Here is a 20,217-nt window from a genome sequence, read left to right on the forward strand (position 1 = left end):
ATGTGAAAATATTTCAAAACTGATAAAAGCTACAACCATGAGCTATCTTCTGTTGTATTCTACATGAAATTGCGCACATTTTCATATATAAAAGTTTATGTAACGACTGATGTAAACGATGCAAACATTACGACAACATGACGAAAGAATTTCTGAGATGTTCGCCGAGTTACAGCGCAGACATAAGGAAAAAGTTTTTTTTTTTTCAGAAATTCACCATAAATCGAAATATTGTGCTAGAGACTTCCAGTTTATTGCAAAATGAAGGTACATGATTGAATATTACTAGAATGTAGGAGTTTTAGCTTACAATTGTGTTTTTTGACCATTTCGGTCGAGTTAAAGTTGACCAAAGGTTGAAATTTTGGCAGTTATTGTGATTTATATGAAAATATTTCAAAACTCATAAAAGCTACAACCATGAGTTATTTTCTGTTGTATTCTACATGAAATTGCACACATTTCCATATATAAAACTTTATGTAACGACTATTATTAAACAGTGCAAACATTACGACAACGTGTTTGAAAGAATTTTTTTTTTTCAAAATTTCACCATAAATCAAAATATTGTGCTAGAGACTTCCAATTGGTTGCAAAATGAAGGTAAATGATTGAATATTACTAGAATGTAAGAGTTTTAGCTTACAATTGCGTTTTTTTACCATTTCGGTCGAGTCAAAGTTGACCGAAGGTTGAAATTTTGGCAGTTATTGTGATTTATATGAAAATATTTCAAAACTGATAAAAGCTACAACCATGAGTTATTTTCTGTTGTATTGTACATGAAATTGCACACATTTTCATATATAAAACTTTATGTAACGGCTAATGTAGAACAGTGCAAAAATTACGACAAAATGACGAAAAGAATTTCTGAAATTTTCGGCCGAGTTACATGTGGCGTAAGAAAAAGTTTTTTCAAAAATTCACTATAAATCGAAATATTGTGCTAGAGACTTCCAATTTGTTGCAAAATGAAGGTACATGATTGAATATTACTAGAATGTAAGAGTTTTAGCTTACAATTGCGTTTTTCGACCATTTCGGTCGAGTCAAAGTTGACCGAAGGTTGAAATTTTTTGTAGTCGACGTACAGTACGTCCACTTGGCACCCAACAGACAATTTTAGTCGACGTATGATACGTCCAGTAGGCGTTTAAGGGTTAACTGCCTTGTTACCAAGTTCAGTGACTGATTCCAGCTGTGCTAAAGGATTCTCCTATATAAAAGACTGGCTTGTATACCTATGAAAAATACAAATCAATTTTTAAATTGCTTTTGATACCTAGAAATACTTAATTTATATTTATGTTTCAAAAAGCCATTCACTTCTTTTCCTTTTCTTTGAGGTTTTATTGAAAGTTTATTGTTCCTATGGGAATACAAACCATCACCTTTTATGTAGTAAGATTCCTCAGTGCAAGTTAATGGGTAGGAGATGGGTAAGTGGCAGAACCCCCCCCACTCGCCTATTATCATGAAGCACTTTTTCTTTGGAATTTAGGCATGTATAGTGAGTTGTGTGGGTTTTTCCAACTAAAAAGAAGAAAACTGAACAATGAAGGTATGTAGAACAAGCATTATTTTGTAACTGCTTTACACAAGTGTTGGTGGAGCCCCATCAATTTTTTACTTCTTGCACCCCCTGCGAGGAATGTTCGTGGTAGTCCCTTTCATGATGGGCGAGCTTTGGTAAGAAGCATTTGCTATTGTCATTAGGTTGAAAGTCTTGCCCTGACTCCACTGAACCTCCTCCTCCTGAACTGCCAGAGATCCCCCCTCAGTATCTGTCATGGCTTGTGCTTTAATGTTGACAACACTCCCTACCTTGACCTGTTCTCCTACACTGTTCAGGGAAAGCAAAACCTGGTCATGGAACTCTTTATCCCTGTCTTCTTCTGCCTCTTCTTCCTCATGCAGGAAGAAACAGATCCAAGAAGCCTATTCATTAGAGGTCTTGTAGGTCTTTGAGTTAGCACCTTCCCTCTACATTGTTCATTGGCAGTGTTTGCTTACCTATGAGTGAGATGTACTGTAAGTAAGGATGATACAGGTTCCTTAGCACACCGTGGACTCCAGGTCTTCCATGCTGTCTTGGACCGGGGAACTGTCCCCTCTTACCCCTGTGCATCAATAGAAGTGTATGGAGTTGAGTTGGCGCTATCCTCTTACATGGAGCATCCGCTGCCCTTAGGCTATGGTTATGCAGGCACAGGGTTCATTCAAGACAGGTCACATGGTATTGTGATGACCTGTGTCTGCAGGATTGTGCAACACTTATGCCTGTGTGTGAAATATTCAGAGCCACCAATGTGTGGGTGTGCACAGTAGAGCACATGCTTGCTCAACTGTAGTCTCTACTAGTTTAGCTTCAACCAATCACAGAAAGTACTACAGGAGGTCTTTCTGTGCCATTTTGGACGGGACTGCCCGGTAGTCTTACTCTCGTGCATCAATAGAAGTGTTTGGAGTAGAGTTGGCTTAATCTTCCTGCTCAGAGCATGCGCTGCCTCTGGGCTGTGGTCATGCAGGCATAGGGTTAATGAAGACAGGTTGCTTCTGTATGGCACCCTTAGGCACTATGATGACCTGTCTCTGAAATGCTCAGAGCCACCAATGAGTGGGTGTCCACGGTGGAGCACATGCTTGCGCAGCTGTAGCCCATATCAGTTTAGCTTCAACCATTCTTAAAAAGTACTAACATCACTGTCACAGGTGTCTCATCCACATATGGGAAGGTGAGGTTAATTACTATCCTTAAGAGTAAGGTAGAGGTGGTGGTGGAGAAAAGGAGTATTGATAGCTGGTACACATTTCTTCCATGCAATCTCCTTCAAGCCATCCAGGGCATTGAAGAGAGCCATGGCCAAGCCTTTTGGGGGTCAGCCACACCATCTGTGTCTGGTGTTGGGAAAGGTTTGACCTCCATGAAACCATAACAAGGTAGTACTTAGACATTGCCTTCTTATGAGAAAGAACCAGCCCTTTCATTCACCCCCTCCAGCTTCATTTAGAAGGGGAGGCAAGAAAAAGAAGGGAGGGGAAATGCTGAGGTTAGCATTCCCCCCCTCTCTCTCTCTCTCTCTCTCTCTCTCTCTCTCTCTCTCTCTCTCTCTCTCTCTCTCTCTCTCTCTCTCTCTCTCTCTCTCTCTCTCTCTCTCTCTCTCTCCAACCTGAGTAGGGCTATGTTTGTCATCCCATTAGGAAATGTGGGAGAAGGGGCCGAAGCTCTGGGTTGCTATGTTCTTACAGACTACCTTTCGAGGAGCAGTGTATTCCACTCTTGTTTAATTGTCCCTTTTCTGGCATACCTTTCAGGATCTTTGAAACCTCTGGCATAAGTGAGGGTGATGTTGGAGAAGGGGGTAGGCATCTGAAGACCAGTTACTAATCTCTCTCTTTTGAACGAGTATGTTGCTAACTCGGTTCAAGATGGAAACACTTGTTCTGTGTCAGATTTCATCAGAGAGGGTAATTTCATACTTTCTCTGGATTTGAAGGATGCTTGCTTTAAAGTATTTGTCTACCAGTCCCCCAGAAAATACCTTTGCATTGTTTGCAGTGACACTGGTTGCCAGTTCAAATCTGTGTGCTTTAATCTGGTGACAGCTCCCCAGGCATTCATGTAAATATTTACCCAGGTGTCAGGTTAGGCTCATTTGCAAGGTATACATTTGCTTTTTTACCTGGATGACTAGTTCTGGCATTGTTGGAAATGCAGTTGCTTTGAACAGACTGCCTTGCATTTTGTCACTATTTAGCGACTGTAGTAAATAGGTACAAGTGTCTCGGCATGCTTTGTGACATGATAGCAGTGAGAGTTTTCCTGCCAAGATTCTTGCAGCAGCAAGTTCAGAAAAGTATGCAGGTAGCTCCTGAAAGGCAAAACCAGCTTGGCTTACAGTAGATAATCCTCAGTCGTTTGTCATCCTTATAAAAGCTTGTTCTGGATGTGCTCTTCCACCAACATTTGCTTCAGTGGCAACTGAAGGAACAACTCAGGTGACTCTCCCTCCCAGCTTGTGCCAATGGTCAGGGAAGTAATGGAGAAGCTTGCTGGTGGTTGAATGACTGGAATCTCTTGAAGTTCCATGGAAGTCCCCGCCTCCGGAGATGTTTCTGTTGCAGAACACATCAAAGGAAGGTCGGTGTACACCTAGGATTCGTTTCTTCATCATCATTTTGGAAATGTAAGCAGGACTGCTAGACTGGCAAGAATTCTGAGATTGGATGATAGTCCACTCTGTAGTATTGATGTGTGGCAACATGATTTTGAGCTTTGGAGAAGAATGGTGATTGCCACACGACTGAGCAAGAACCGCCTGGTGTTCTGCTCTCTCTCTCTCATGCCAGAACCTTGGGTGGTATTGGAAGATAGCTTCCAAAGATACCTTCCAACACCCCTTGGACATTTTAATGTAGTTTTATTTCCTTTGATGAAGATGAGTACAGTTGTCTTTGTAAAGCTTGAGGAATTTTAAGTGAATTGATTTTTAAAAATACTGTACACCATCTTTTAAAGAATATGATTGTTCTTCATAGTCTTGAATAATGATAATAATGTGTATCTATTTGCTATCCTTTCTTATTACTATATTGAAAGGGAAATTTTTATTTGTTTAGAGTCAAGTTGTCTTTTTCTGAAAATTATTGGGTGGTATTGTATTTCAATTACCTATTGTAGCCATTTTTATCCATATTGGAGTATGTATTGCTTGTACAAATTATTTTATATCTTTTCAGAATTCAGTTCCTTTTGATGTGATTATAAGTTAAGAATTTGTGTAGCAATCAGTTTAAAAGTTTATTTCATTTTTATTTACACAGAAACGTGGACCTCAGCGATCAGTAGATGTCATTGTCTCAGCAACTTTTTTCCTTACACTTCTTTTGGTCTCATACCTGTGTTTTGAACTACTGAAGGAGGATGAAAAGTCTCAGCATTCACTGTATAATATTGAACTATTCTTTTGGTATGTAAAGTCTGACTTTGTAATATTAATTTGGAAAATGAGTGAATTTATGCTACATTGGTGTCGGTGCTTATCTCATGTTAGTGGAAAAATGCAAGTACAGTACCTGTAATTGTTTTAGTCTTGTTCCAGGAAGGGCAGATTGTTTTTAAACTTCACTATTGTGGTTTTTCTTTTTTTTTTACCCTTCCTCAACAAAGATCTTGAAATGCACTTACCTTATTATCTAGGATGAATCTTACCTACTGTTAAAGTCAGCTAACATCTTTGTGCTGTCAGGTGTGGTTAGCATTCAAAGTAAACAAAAGAATAATGCTTGGCTGACCCAGATGGACTGTCTGTAATCATCTGTATCACACCAGGTGGTGTTGGAATGTGTACATTATTGTCAGAATTCTTCCTGCCATGTCACTGTGCATATGATGTGAACTGGCTGTACAAATTTTTATTAAGTAATCCCTCGATTATTCGGATTCACATTATCCAGATGCAGCTGGCCTCAGGGACCAAAGATATACTGTATATGTAATATATGAATTTCTTAAAAATTAAAAAACCCACACTCCAATGGTTGACAATGCTGTGCAGGTGTAAGGAAGTGCCAGTAACACTTCTTAAACTCATAAAGAAGCTGAGAAAAGGTGGGGTTGGGGGTAAGGGGCTGGGGTTTCCAGGGGGAAAGGGGGAGGAAGACTGTGCAGGATAGGAGGGGAACAGTTGACATGCTGCGTGGCTAGAGAGGTGTTAGTAATGCTGCTCACAGGAATGAGCATAAAGATAAAAGGTTTTGGGGTGTGGATGACCTGGGAAGGAGTTTCCTGGATGAGGAAGGGGAGGGAATGCATTGCAGGGATCGGTGGAGAGGGTTAGGCTGGCATTTGACTCATATAGAGTTTTTACTTTGTTTTCATGTTTTTTCACATTTTGTTAAAGGGTTTTACTGCAACTTGTAATGAAATAATCATGCACAACACACACACACACACACAAACAGAGAGAGAGAGAGAGAGAGAGATTAGCAGCTCAACATGTTGCCAACATCCAGGAAAAGAGAGAAATGAGCGGCTCAGTGTGTTTCTAACATCCAGGAAAAATTTCATAATGAAGTTTATATTATAAATATATATATAATTAAGGGATTTTGACGAAGGAAAAATCTATTTCTGGATCGGGTCCCGTGTCACCCGATGAAAAGTCCATTCAGCACTTATTTCTAGGTAATTCCGTTTGCTAGATACCAGAGAAAGCTAAATGAAATGCTGGAGTTACTACCCCCAGAGCGAGCTCCATCAGATGGAGTCGTGTATGGAAAAGGGTGAACTACAAAAACACGGAACCTTATCCTATAGAGATCCCAAGGTCAAAAGTCCCATAGGGGAGGTGCCGTTACAAACCCATGTACCACCCGTGGACAGCACACAAAACACCGCTAGTCGCATTCCATGAAAGCAGCACCCCACTAGAATGATGTTTACTATGGGAGGGACATGACACATGGTGGAGGTGGGTCATCGGGTGACGGTCCCTCTCCAGAAATAGATTTTTCCTTCGTCAAAATCCCTTTTCTGGATCGGGTCCCGTGTCAGCCGATGAAAATTTAACAGAGAAATAAACATAATTCTTAAACTAAAAAGATAAAAATTTAAGGGGGAACAAAAGACCGAGAAGGTCCAAAAAGAAACTTTTCAATCACTAGTAACAATAACAATAATGTACAAAAGAAACTGATGTTAGCTTAAAATTAACATGACAATGTGAAAAAGTACATAAACAAAATAACTATACAATATTGAAACCTTATAACTTAAATGTGTCATTTAGACAAATACATGGATAACACAGCCAGGTGAGAAGTCAAGGCAAGCCTGACTGAAATGACCGTAAGGGGGTAACTGAGGCAGTGGAGGAGGAAATGACTAGGAATCAGAAAGGGAACCAGAGGGGAGGGACAACGTTCCCTGTCGCGACTGCTGAGAATTTAAGAGCTTCTAAGGATTTCAAATAGTGACGTTTGAAAACCAAGGGTGACTTCCAACCGGTGTACCTGGTAAGATCCGTGAAATTCATGTAATGAAAGTAATTAATGGAGGTGGCCACAGCTCTGATATCATGAACTTTGGGACTGAGTCAGGGTTAGCCTGCTTGATAAAGTAAAGGATCTGTTGTCTAATAGCAGACATAGAGAGATTACCCTCCTTCCCTGATAAAGAGAGGCCCAGAAGAGATGTGAGAGGACCTGTCTAAATAAGCCCTCAAAGTATGAACTGGACACAGGGACAGGTCTAGAGGCAGAGGAAGAATTTTCCAAGGCGACCACCTATGCTGCGGATCTTCATTTTTGGCCAGGAAGGTAGGGTGAGGAATCAGCAAAACCTCCCCTGATGGAAGGAAGTCGACGTGGTTGGGTTCCCTAGAGAGTGCAGACAGCTCCGAAATTCTAGCACCCAAGCCAGGCTAACTAAAAACAACGTTTTCCTCAACAAGGAAAGGTAGGGCAGGATTGATTATCGATATCTGAGGTTAACTTCAACACGTCATTTAGAAACCAGGAAACCGTATGTGGACGGATTACTGGCCTCAGACGTGCACATGCTTTAGGGATGGAAGAAAAGTAAGGGTCTGTGAGGTCAATTTTGAAACCATACAAGAACACTTTACGTAGAGCCGACTTGACTGTAGTAACAGTACTAGCGGCTAAACCCTTCTCAAACAGTGATCTAAAAAAGGAGATTGCTAAATTAATGGTCATTACTGTAGCCTCAGATTCTCTTAAAAAGAGTGCTAGTTTCTTAATTGCTGAGTCGCACTGTGAAGAGTGGAGGCCCGCTTATCTGATTCTAAGAACATGGTATTGACAGGATCAACGTTAGCATCCCTTTGAGCCGCAAACTTCATAAAGTCCACAAAGCCAGGGCATTTTGGATTTTTGAGGAAGCTGACACAGTCTGAGTTTGTACTACTTGTGTTAGTTTCGGACTGGGGATTCGGATGTGGCGAAGTTTCAGTTCTAGTAGAAGAGGAAACCAGCTGCTCTTTGGCCAGTAGGGAGCCACTAGAGCTACCTGACCCTTGAACGTCCTCAGTTTGTGGAGGACTTTCAACAACAAGTTCACTGGAGGGAACAGATAGATCACCTTCCACCTGTTCCAATCCAATGACATTGCGTCCGTGAAAAAGAGCTTGAGGGTCCAGGTTGGGAGCTACGTAATGGGGAGCTTGTTGTTGAGCTTGGTTTGCGAACAAATCTACCTCCAGACCCGAACTAGTTGGCAGATCCAATTGGGCTAACCCCTGTCTAGGGACCACTCCGACTCGAGGGAGTTGTCCTGGAGAGAGAATCTGCTACGACGCCCGGACCCCTGCAAGATGGGTGGCAGATAGGTGCCACTTGTTCTTGCAGGCCAAGGAGAAAAGTGCAATCATTACCTGGTTGATCCTGCTCGATTTTGAACCTCTCCTGTTTATGCAGTGGACTACCGTGGCGCTGTCCAGAACCAGCCTTATGTGAATCTTCTTGGGGGAAGAAGCTTCTTCAAGGTAAGGAAGACCGCCATTTATATGGAACTGGCGGAACATGAGGGACCAAGTCCCCTGTACTTCTTGGTGTTGAGAATATCCTCCCCACCCGCTTAAGGAGGCGTCTGTGTGGATAACCAACGCCGGAGGAGGAAATTGAAGGGGGACTGACTTGACTTTCAGCAACAGGTCTGTCACCGAAGCGAACTGAAGGGAGCCCAAGACTCGTTCTTGGGTCCGCCGAGAGGCCCTTTTGGATTTGAGAAACTGTCTGGTTGTCTGGCTATCTCCTTCCTCTTGGGAGGAGGAAGAGAGAGCCTGTGAGAATTCAGATCCCACTGGATTCTAGCCATTGAAAACAACTGCTGGGAACCAGGCGGGACTTCTCCCTGTTTACACGAAAGCCCAAGGATTCTAGAAAGTCGACCACCACGGATGTAACTCTCCAGCATTCCTCGACGCTGGATGCCCAGATGATCCAGTCGTCGAGATACGCGGCCAGCGTAATCCCTTGAGATCGGAGTTGCTGTACGACCGTGTCTGTCAACTTGGTAAAAATCCTTGGGGCTATGTTGAGGCCGAAAGGCATCACCTTGAAGGAATATGCCTGCCTTCCGAGCCTGAACCCCAGAAAGGGGGAGAACCTTCGCAACCGGGACGTGATAATAGGCGTCGGAAAGATCTAGAGAGGTGGTTACGGCTCCACGGGGCAGTAGGGTCCGAACTTGGGAGACAGTAAGCATCCGAAACTTGTCGCAACGAATGTAGGAATTCAGACGGGACAAGTCCAGAATTACTCTCCGTTTGTTGGAACCTTTCTTTGGAACACTGAAGAGCCTGCCTTGGAACTTCAGAGACCTCACTTTCCTTATAGCCTGTTTCTGTAGGAGATCCTCCACAAAGTCCTCGAGATCCTTGGTCGTAGCCTGATAAAACTTGACTGGTGGAGGGGATTGTCGATCCAACCCAGCCTAGGCCCTTGGAAACTATACTCTGAGCCCAGGGACAGAAGGTCCACCGAGCTCGAAAATGATACAGCCTCCCGCCCACAGGATGTATGTCATCGGTCCTGTGATTGCTTCCCCCCTCTGGAGCCTCTACCTCCCCTGTTCCTGGGAGAGGAGCGGGGGCTCCTCTTCCCGAGCGAAGCCACGGGGCTTATTGCCTCTGGTTGATTGTCTGGCGAAATTTCCCTGACTTTCATATGCAGGATTGAAAGCTGGGAGGAGACATAGGAAGGAGCAGCCAAAGACTGATGTGCCGGGTTTACCAGGACATACTGAGGTGGAGGATGGGGGAGGAAGAGGTCGAAGGTTGACTTTGTAAAGGAACCTGGACCAAGGACTGAGCTGGAAGACGTTTGAAGTGTTTAAATTTCTTACTGGACTTGGTGGGAGGGCTGGCAAGATCAGACTGTTTCCTTTTATAGGGCAGGCCCCAACGGGAACGGAGGCTTTGATTGACCCTAGCCGCCTCAGATAAGACTGCATCAACTTCTTCTTGTGGGAAAAGATTAGCACCCCAGATCGAACTCTTAAGAAGCTTATTAGGTTCATGCCGAACTGTGGCTGCTGAAAAGATGTGCTTCGGCAGGCCAGTCGGGCAGTCATAAAGTCAAACAGATCTTGTTGAAAACTCGCCAAGAGAGATTTCGTCAAGACCTGGAACAATGGATCTTCTCTGTAAACCAAAGAAGTTGCTTCCGCTAAAGCCAAAGAGTTCAAAGACCTGGCGAGCCTTTCCTTAGTATCAGCCTCTGTTTTCAAGAGCGACTCCGGGATCTTAGGAGCTGCTCACTGAACAGATCAGAGGCGCAGTCTGGGTCAAGCCGAGTCACCGAACGTATTAGGGCTCCCTTCCAGAAGTCAGTGCCTCCCGGGAAGACGAGCGATGTAGGGTCCGTCTCACGGAGATGAGGAAGGGGTTTACCTTCGAAGCAAGCCTGGCTAGTCAGGAGGCCACTTTCGAGCGCAAGGGAGAAGGAGAACATCACTGAGAGTGAACATAGTGAACACTCCCTTAGCTGGTGTGAGCTTAGTGTTCTCCGCTTGCCACTCCGAAGGGTCCTCATCAAAGACGACTGGGCTTGGTCCCTAGGATAGATGACCGTCTCCTTAGGGACTTTATCAGACCTGTTCCAAACCTCTCCCTTCAGCCTGGCAAAACCAGTGTAGGGAGATGTCAGGTCCGGAGGATAGAACTCTAACTCTTCCACTCTCCTCGTGCCTAAACCCTCTATGGTAAGAGTACCTTCGTACTCGGGAGCATAAAGGGTGAGACGCCAAGGATTCCCTAGATCGAAGGGAGGGAGAGTGGAAGGGTCAGGAACAGAATGCCTAGAACGTTGTTGAGATTCCACCTTCTTGAAGAGAATGAAAAGAAGAAGCAAGACCAGACAGCTTACTGTCTACCCTTGCGTCGATCTTCTCAAATCTCGTGTCGATTCTTTCCAGGAACTGTTCAAAGAACTGAAGTGTATCCAAAGAAGGAGGAGGGGGAACTACCTGACGTGATTGAAAAAGTCCATTCAGCACTTATTTCTAGGTAATTCCGTTGCTAAATACCAGAGAAAGCTAAATGAAATGCTGGAGTTACTACCCCCAGAGCGAGCTCCATCAGATGGAGTCGTGTATGGAAAAGGGTGAACTACAAAAACACGGAACCTTATCCTATAGAGATCCCAAGGTCAAAAGTCCCATAGGGAGGTGCCGTTACAAACCCATGTACCACCCGTGGACAGCACACAAAACACCGCTAGTCGCATTCCATGAAAGCAGCACCCCACTAGAATGATGTTTACTATGGGAGGGACATGACACATGGTGGAGGTGGGTCATTGGTGACACGGTCCCCTCTCCAGAAATAGATTTTTCCTTCGTCAAAATCCCTTTTCTGGATCGGGTCCCGTGTCAGCCGATGAAAATTTAACAGAGAAATAAACATAATTCTTAAACTAAAAAGATAAAAATTCTAAGGGGAACAAAAGACCGAAGGTCCAAAAAGAAACTTTTCAATCACTAGTAACAATAACAATAATGTACAAAAGAAACTGATGTTAGCTTAAAATTAACATGACAATGTGAAAAGTACATAAACAAAATAACTATACAATATTGAAACCTTATAACTTAAATGTGTCATTTAGACAAATACATGGATAACACAGCCAGGTGAGAAGTCAAGGCAAGCCTGACTGAAATGACCGTAAAGGGGATAACTGAGGCAGTGGAGGAGGAAATGACAAGGAATCAGAAAGGGAACCAGAGGGAGGGACAACGTTCCCTGCCGCGACTGCTGAGAATTTAAGAGCTTCTAAGGATTTCAAATAGTGACGTTTGAAAACCAAGGGTGACTTCCAACCGTGTACCTGGTAAGATCCGTGAAATTCATGTAATGAAAGTAATTAATGGAGGTGGCCACAGCTCTGATATCATGAACTTTTGGGACTGAGTCAGGGTTAGCCTGCTTGATAAAGTAAAGGATCTGTTGTCTAATAGCAGACATAGAGAGATTACCCCCTCCTTCCCTGATAAAGAGAGGCCCAGAAGAGATGTGAGAGGACCTGTCTAAATAAGCCCTCAAAGTATGAACTGGACACAGGGACAGGTCTAGAGGCAGAGGAAGAATTTTCCAAGGCGACCACCTATGCTACTGTTGGGGGTGCCATGTCCCATGTGGGTAGGTGCCATCCATTGATATAACATGTCACCATAGTGTAAAATTCATATATTTTATAATATTTTTTATCAGAATTCTTGTACATTGGCAACTTCACCTATTTGATCCGTGAAAGAGCAGTCTTCAAGGTTAATGGGAAACAGTTGCTGTTTGGAATATATTTATGATTTTTTCTCATGTAGATTCATGATTTGTTTGTCACAGACAAAAAGAAAAAAACTTACAAAAAAGCTGAAACTAAACCGGCTGTTAATAAGCATTTATAGGGTAAACTCATGAGTGAATATGGAAGCATAAGCAATGTGCTGAAAACATGCTGCATATATGATACATAAACATTGCATAAATTTTTTTCAGACAAAAGACCAGAAATGGTAAATTATTTTTCAGTAATAGACTAATATGGTGTAACATCATCAAAGAGTCAACTGAAAAATTGCAGTGAAAATTATGACAAAACACCAAGAAATGAAAAAAGACAAGTGAGAGGGGAGAAAGGGAGTGTGTGTGTGTGTAGGGGATATTCTTGGTGCGGCATTGAATGGTGCTCGCTCTCACTCTCTTTTCATGTAATTAAGGGTAAGAAACAAAAATTAATAAAAAAAAAGGCAAATGTATCAAATTGTAAGGAAAACAAATGAATATGAAGCAGTATGGTAACAACTGATAAGAAAGTTGCTTTATAAAAATACATTAAGGGTGATAAAACCAAGTTAGGCTGTGGATGAATACAGTACAGGTATGCTATGAGATAGCCCATAAATACCTACATATGTACCACATTGTGTGTTGCATATGAGAGAGAAAAAAGAAATTATTTTTTTTTGTAAAATATTCTCTTAAATGCTATACAGTTATATTTTTCATGTGTTAAGGCAAAATAGTTAAAACAAAGTGATTCCCATGTTATTTGGTAGTGTATTGTTTGTAAAATTTACCTACCGTATTGTGTACTGTTTATGATAGAGTCACTTTTTTACTATATTTATACAGTATATTTTGTTAAAACTATGGAAAAACAAGCTAGTTAATTGCCTTTTGCACATAGTTTACGGTTTAAAACTTTGGTTGTTGTTTATAAGCATACAGTATTTAATGTTTACGGTTATGCAGTACTGTATTGACAAGATAGGGGGAGTAAGGTACAGAGTTGCTGTTTTACACCCATAAAGTTTTATTTGACCTAGATTTTGACCTTGTCTGAAAGGGCCTTAGCTCTAATATTCTGGACAATTGGAGCATTACAGTCCTGTATCTTGCTGATTTTCTCTTTTATGGTATTGCACTTGTTTTCAGTTTCGCTTTATGCCATTAACAGCTAGCAGAGATAAAAGTGTTAGGTTCTGTAAGAAAGAGTTTTGTGTAAACCAAATGTATTTGGTGGAGTGTGGTGGTCACATGGTGTGTCACTTGTAAGGGTAATGAGTGTGATTTTCTTTTGGTTGTGAAGAATGTAAGGATTGTTTGATGAGAAAATAGATAATTTTGTGGGGTATTGGAAGATGAAGAATGCAAAGATTGTTTGGTGAGAAAATAAATAATTTTGTCAAGAATAGCAAGATGCGAGAGGCCGATAGATTGTGCAGATAGTTAGTTAGGTCTGGCTGTAGGTCTACTCTGTCTATCCCATCTTCGCTCGTCCCTTCAGCTCCATCTTCCAATGTGTCCTTTGTGGTTCAGGAGAAACTGATAAGTAAACTTGAGAAAGATCTAAGCTTACTTTTATTACTTGTCAGGCACTTGACTGAATATATTATAGGAGAAGGATTGAATTTTCTTGTATAGTGATCGACCTTCAGTTTCCCCACTGAGATAAAAGTTGTCAGAATCTTCATCTGCTTGTAGACTGGCCTCGGAACTGCCAGGGAACAAAGGCGTGTCTTGGGACCGTGGGCTGTGCCCTTCACACCTCTCTCACTGTATACCATCCCGAAATCAACTCATTCTCCGAAAAATTTATTCAGTAGAGTTAGGTGTAGTGTGTTAGTTACTTTTGTAGTTTCTGAACTGTGCGTCAGAACTTGAGTAGTTCAGTTGTTTACTAGCCCTGTATGATCATTTATTTCTTCCATGTCTAACAGTAACTATCCCCTTCTTACCCAGTATTTTGCCTAATATGGAGGTGAAGTGCTTATGAAGTTGATATATTTTTCTATTGAAGCACTTTTTGTGGAAATTGCTCTAAGCACCACTGATCATTCATTGCACCAGGGAAAAAAAAAAAGTTAGTCCTGAAGAGGTGACGATTCTTGATGAGGCATTGAAGTAATTACCTGGCCTTAATAGAGTTATTTCAGATGCTTCAGAGGAACTTGGTTTAAAAGAATGGGAACAGTTATGTTCATATTAATCTTATAAAGTTGCTGTAGCAGTTTTTGACACATATCATCGTCTCCTTACCCGGGAGTGTTTAAGGCCCATGCCAAAGATGTCTCGAATCAGGAGAGTAGGATTTCTTAGCACAGTTTGTGAAGTCTTCTTTCAGTTGTCCTGTGCCTGTGTTTACAGTTGGCCCCACACCAGAGATCCACACAGAATATCAACTGAAACCACCCTTGAGTTGTACCACTTCCAGTAAACCCCTTTTTAAGATGATTTAGTCTCTCTTTCTAAGGGAAAGGATCACAGAGGCAACTGTAACTATGTTTCGAGTACTCAAGTTCCAGTAGGAGGCTGTTTACAGAGTTTTTGCATTGTCTAGCAAATCTTATGAGCACACTCTTGGGTGGTGAAGTTCTCAGGGAGGGATACATTGTACCTTTTGTTGCACTTCCACCCATCAGCATCCCTGATATCCTTCCCTGCTTACCTCCATCATGCAGAGAAGTTCAGTTTTGTAGGAGGGGATCACATAGATATTACACAAGGGAGCAGTTAAGACAGTTTTAGATAAGTCATGGTGGTTCTACAATCACGTTTTTCATGCTTCTAAAGCCTTGGAGGACCAGAGACCAGTATTGGATGTTTCCAGTATCAGCTAGTTCATTCGTCTGACTACCTTTTTTGTTGGAACCACCCAGTTCATTTCTGGCAGCCATCCAAAAGGACAACTAAATAGTATGCAGGATGCATTGTCCCAATCCATCCTCAGTGAAGGAAGTATCTATGCTTTTTCTTCAAAGGGAAAGTATGCCAATTCAAGCTGTGTTTTGGTCTGAGCATGGTGACACAGGTAATTTACCTATGTTCTGGCTCCATTAGCATGATGAGTCATCTGCCAGGAATCCAAGTTCACCTATACTTTGTCGACTGGTTAGTTCTTGCTAATTTATTTTGGGCAGCCTTGAGGGTGAAGGATTGTCTTCTGCATCTGGCTTCGGTGCTGGACATTCTGATCTTTGTTGATAAGTATGTTCTCCTTGTGAATCATTTAGTTGTTTATTTGGGGATGAAGATTGACTGTATTTGGGATTTTCCAACAGAAAGATAGGTAGACAATTTACTGTCTACTGAGAGAATTTTGTCCCTTAGAAGCCTCAGGCCAAGAAATGGCTATCTTCTTTTGGGTTACATGGCCTTTGTAAGAGAAGTTTGTAACGGCCTGTCTGAGAAGGAGACCAATTCAGCTTTACCATGGAAACTTGAGATCTCGTCTTTTGGATTTGACTCCAGTTGTAATTCCTTTTTATCTTTTGGGTTCTTTTCATTGGTGGGGAGATTGGTCTAGACTGCTGATGGGTCTGCTTCTAGACCTCAAAAGCCTAGTCGTTTCATTGTCCTCAGGTGTGTCAGGGTGAGGTTTGGGAGCCATTCTAGGGAACATCGAAATGTCAAACATTTGGAATGTAGAGGAAAGTAAGACTCATACAAACAATATGGAGCTTTGGCATTTTGGGTCTTGTGCAAGTGGAACATGTAGTCAGAAAGATTGCGGTTTACTCCAACAATTCAACCTATCTTTCCTCTGTAAGGAGGCAAGGGGACACAAAGAGATTTTTTCATGCTAGTGGAGAAACTTCTCTTTTGGGCAGAATCCAGGAACATCATTCTTCTACTACATTTGTTCCAGGAAAAAACAGTGTTATTGCAGACCAACTCAACAGGAAAGGGCAAGTTCTACTGTTAGAATGTTTTTTCATCATCAAGTCAGTCAGAAGTTGTGGAATGTTTGGGGAGCCCAGATCATTAATCTGTTCATTACTGCCCAAAACGCAGAACTCCCAGTTTGCTGCTCTCTATGCCAGGATCCTCAAGCATTGGAAGTCAATGCCTTTCTTCAAAAGTAGTTGAATCTAGTACTGCTTTACACCTTTCCTCCATTTGCAGTTTTAAGGAAAGTACTATAGTTGAGTGTTGAGTACTCCTTATGTTGACAGCGCCTTGGTGACCCCAAGGCAATGGTTTTCCAAGCTACCTCTTTAGGCAGTTGATGTTCCTCACTTTCTGCCTTTCTGGAAAGATCTCAGTCAGCCTCATTTGAGAAGATTCCATTTAAAACTCCACATGCTTCATCTTATTGCATGGAGACTGTCAGCCATCTCTTATGAGCTAGAGGCTTTTCAAGAGTGACTAGGGAATCCCTAAGTCTAGGAGGTTTTCCCATACCTCTTTAGATATCTGGCATCTTAGGTATGTGAGACAACTTTCTGTTCCAGCAGTTAAAGGATATTGCTCTATGTTGTCTTGAGTTCTGCGACATGCTAACTTGAATGTATCTCATGATTTAGTTTTTAAAGAGGTCTTCCAGTCTTTTGAACTGGAAGCCTGAAATCTTTCTATCATTTTTAGGATTGAAGTTGGATGTAGCCCTTCAGTGTTTTGTTACCTCAGTTTGAGCCTTTTGATAAAGTGTCCATTTAGAACTTTGAAGACACTTAATATTAGGTATTGCTATGGTGAAGCGTATTAGTGAGTGTCAAGCCCTTTGTTTTTAAGCTTTATTATAGGGGACCTGTCTCTCTTTTCTTCCATTGTTTAGGGCTAAAAACAATGTCACACAAAACCCTTCCTAGATATGTGATGGTGCCTAATTTAACTCCTTTAGTAGGCAGTGAAGAGGAACCCTGCTATGTCTAGATAAAGCTCTTAAGGATTGCCGTGGATGAACTTAAACCTTCAAGAGGAAGAGAAATAAAAATTTATTCTGTGGTTGTAAGGAAGCCAAACACTCCTGTATCCAAGAATGTTTAATGTTTAAGCCGGCACACGTAGAATTGAATCTGGATACTGTTTTGTAAAGAAAACCTCTTGATGTCCATGCTGTAAACATGTCTTTTGATTAACTTAAAATCTTTTGTTGGAGAAGGTTGTCAGTGAAGCTCATTGGAGGTGTAACTTAGTTTTGCCATGAAATATTTGTATGATGTCAAAATTTTGTATGAGAATTGCAAAGCCCTTAGTTCTGGCATCCCATTAGAGACAATTTTCTCCTGAACAAAATATGAGAGCAAACTGTTTTTCTGTCCTATAGTTTGGGGAGCATGAAGGTACATATTAGTGTACAGGAATGTACAGGCAGTCCCCGGTTTACGACGGTTCCGGCTTACGACGTTCCGAGGTTACGACGCTTTTCAAATATATTCATCAGAAATTATTTCCCGCTTCGACGCATGTTCGGGGTTACGACGCCGTCATCACGATCCGACGGAAGAAATATGGCCCCAAAACGGCAGAATAATCATAATTTGAAGGTTTTTTGATGTAAAACTCAATAATAATGCAGTTTACATCGTTTTCAATGCACCCAGAGCATTAAAAGTAAGGTTTTCTTATGATTTTTGATGATTTTCGACAATTTTCCGGCTTACGACGATTTTCGGGTTACGACGCGGCACAAGAACGGAACCCCCGTCGTAAACCGGGGACCGCCTGTAACTATATATCTTTAGGTAGTGGTTGTCGTTAGTTTAGTTAATTTAAACTGAATGTGAATTTAGTATGTAACCTACAAAGACCTAAAGTGAAAAATCAACAGATCATTATACAACTTGCCTGTGACACATAATTGGTCTTTTAATGCATATTTATGTAATGTCAGACATTAAGAGTTATTATGATTATAATACAGATGAAATTTGAGGTTCTTCCTCTTATGTTTTTGCACTGTTTGAACATATGATACTTGTGTGCATTTTTAGATTTAAATATTTTTTTTTTAAATTGAACATAACACCGAAGGATCAGGAAAGTAAAGGAACATTTTTAGCTATAAACCCAACTGTTCAGTCTGTCTTCTAAACATTTAGTTCATTGCATTGGGAAAGGCCAGTAAAGAAAGTAAAATGTAATTCTATTGTATTTATGAGATAACTGTTCATTGATGTGTCCTTTGCAGGTGTTTCCCAATTGGGATTTATCTCATTAGATTTACGACATTGGGTGCCATGATTAATAAGAAATACTCCAGCCTCTCCATCCTGATCACTGAGCAAATCAACATGTATCTACACATGGAGCAGAAGCCACAGAAAAAGGATGAACTGATGTTGGCCAATAATGTACTGAAGCTAGTCTCGGTGTTACTCAAGGTTTGTCCACAATATGTTGTATCCTATAATGAATTTGTTTGTGTTGCAATTTGTATTTGTTAATATTACTGGTATAACATATTACAGACAACACCGTACTTAAAAACATTCAACATACAAACATTCAGGGATACAAACAAATGGGATTGCAAATTAAAATTATGTTCAGATTGCTCCCCTTTGCCACTCATAAGGTCAGATTTTGTTTTGCACGCCTATTCTCTAACATACAGTACTGTATGTACAGTGTATTGTGTTTTAGGATGAAAAAATGCACAGCGCTGTATTGATTTTTTATCATACTGTACTTAAATAGGCATGAAGAGTACAGTAACCAACTTACAAACAATTCAACATACAGTCAACCCCTACCTATTCGCCGCTTCACCGATTCGCGGATTTTTCTGTGGAACTTGTCCCTGAATTACTTGCGGAAAATTCAGTAATTCTCAGATTTTTTCATCGAGAAATATTCACTAATTACTGTATTTTCATGTTATTTTTGTAAATAAATACATTTATATGATAAAAAAATTATTTAATTTTCAAATAATATTAATATAAACTTAGTAACATATCAATCAAATGCATTTTTTTTCAATGTGTAATGAAATATTTAGGTCCATATTTACCTTTTGAATTACCAATGTCCCCTGTCCACTGAAAAAAGAAAATGGGCCAGCTTCCATACTGTATGAGAGAAAATGGATGTCCCTGGATATAAGGGTAACTCAAGTTTTTACACATAGCTGTAAGCCATATATTTTTAAGGGTAATGTTGTAAGATGGCTTTGAAATGATATTACAGTAAATTGTTTTAGGATGATAGTTTTTAAGGTATATTTGATGTAGGATGATTTAAAGTACACATTTGGTGTTTGAAATATTAAAATAGGCTGTTATAAATGTTTTTGGAAGGGGGTCTTTGGTGTCTGAGCTATAAAACTATACAGTTATAAGCGTTTTGGGGGGGGATGTCAAGTATTCGCGGATTTTAGTGATTCGCGGGTGGTTGTGGTCCCTATCCCACGCGAACCCCGGGTGTTGACTGTACAAACATCCGTCCTTGTTGTAAGCAGGGTGGTCTGTATTCTAAATCTGTAAGCATTTGAATGGTATGGTATGATATAATAGTGTGAATAGTATGATGTAATTCATCTTCAGTCTTGGAGAATTTGGACATTGTGTATGGTCTGTCTGTAAGTAGGTAGGAGGGCTTTCTAGTGTGTATTGAGAGTCCTGTTTAAAACTTTTGAAAGAAAGATGGATATTCAGAGTAAGATTTGTCATTGTGAAAGCTGTAAAGACAGGTACACATGGGGTAGTAGTAGTAGTAGTAGTAGTAAATGGTTTTATCCAGTGATTTAAGAAGCTAGTCAGCTGCTGAAGACCAAACAGTGGAGAAAGATTGAAACATAAAAAAAAATTGAAAACATTTCCTCAGCATAGATGGTCTTGATACACCATGAAAAACTTTCTCAGTATGTCATATTTATGTGCAATTGTAGAAGAGATGGACCGGATAGTTTCTAAAAAATGAATTTACACTCAAGAATGTTGCCTAGGATTTTAAATGAGTT

The 20,217-nt window shown here is 40.9% G+C and overlaps 1 protein-coding gene across 3 annotated transcripts in view; it reads left to right on the forward strand.

Annotated features, from left to right (window-relative positions):
• The window catches only part of phtf (putative homeodomain transcription factor), a 134,707-nt gene that overhangs the window by 107,976 nt on the left and 6,514 nt on the right, over positions 1 to 20,217 (forward strand). For all 3 annotated transcript variants that reach the window (XM_067109026.1, XM_067109025.1, XM_067109024.1), the window contains 2 exons: positions 4,831 to 4,976; positions 18,445 to 18,637. In XM_067109026.1, coding sequence (XP_066965127.1) covers positions 4,831 to 4,976; positions 18,445 to 18,637 — 339 coding nt within the window. The remainder of the gene's footprint in view (positions 1 to 4,830; positions 4,977 to 18,444; positions 18,638 to 20,217) is intronic.

This window comes from Macrobrachium rosenbergii, chromosome 9, assembly GCF_040412425.1.
Source record: "Macrobrachium rosenbergii isolate ZJJX-2024 chromosome 9, ASM4041242v1, whole genome shotgun sequence".
NCBI classification, from domain to species: domain Eukaryota; kingdom Metazoa; phylum Arthropoda; class Malacostraca; order Decapoda; family Palaemonidae; genus Macrobrachium; species Macrobrachium rosenbergii.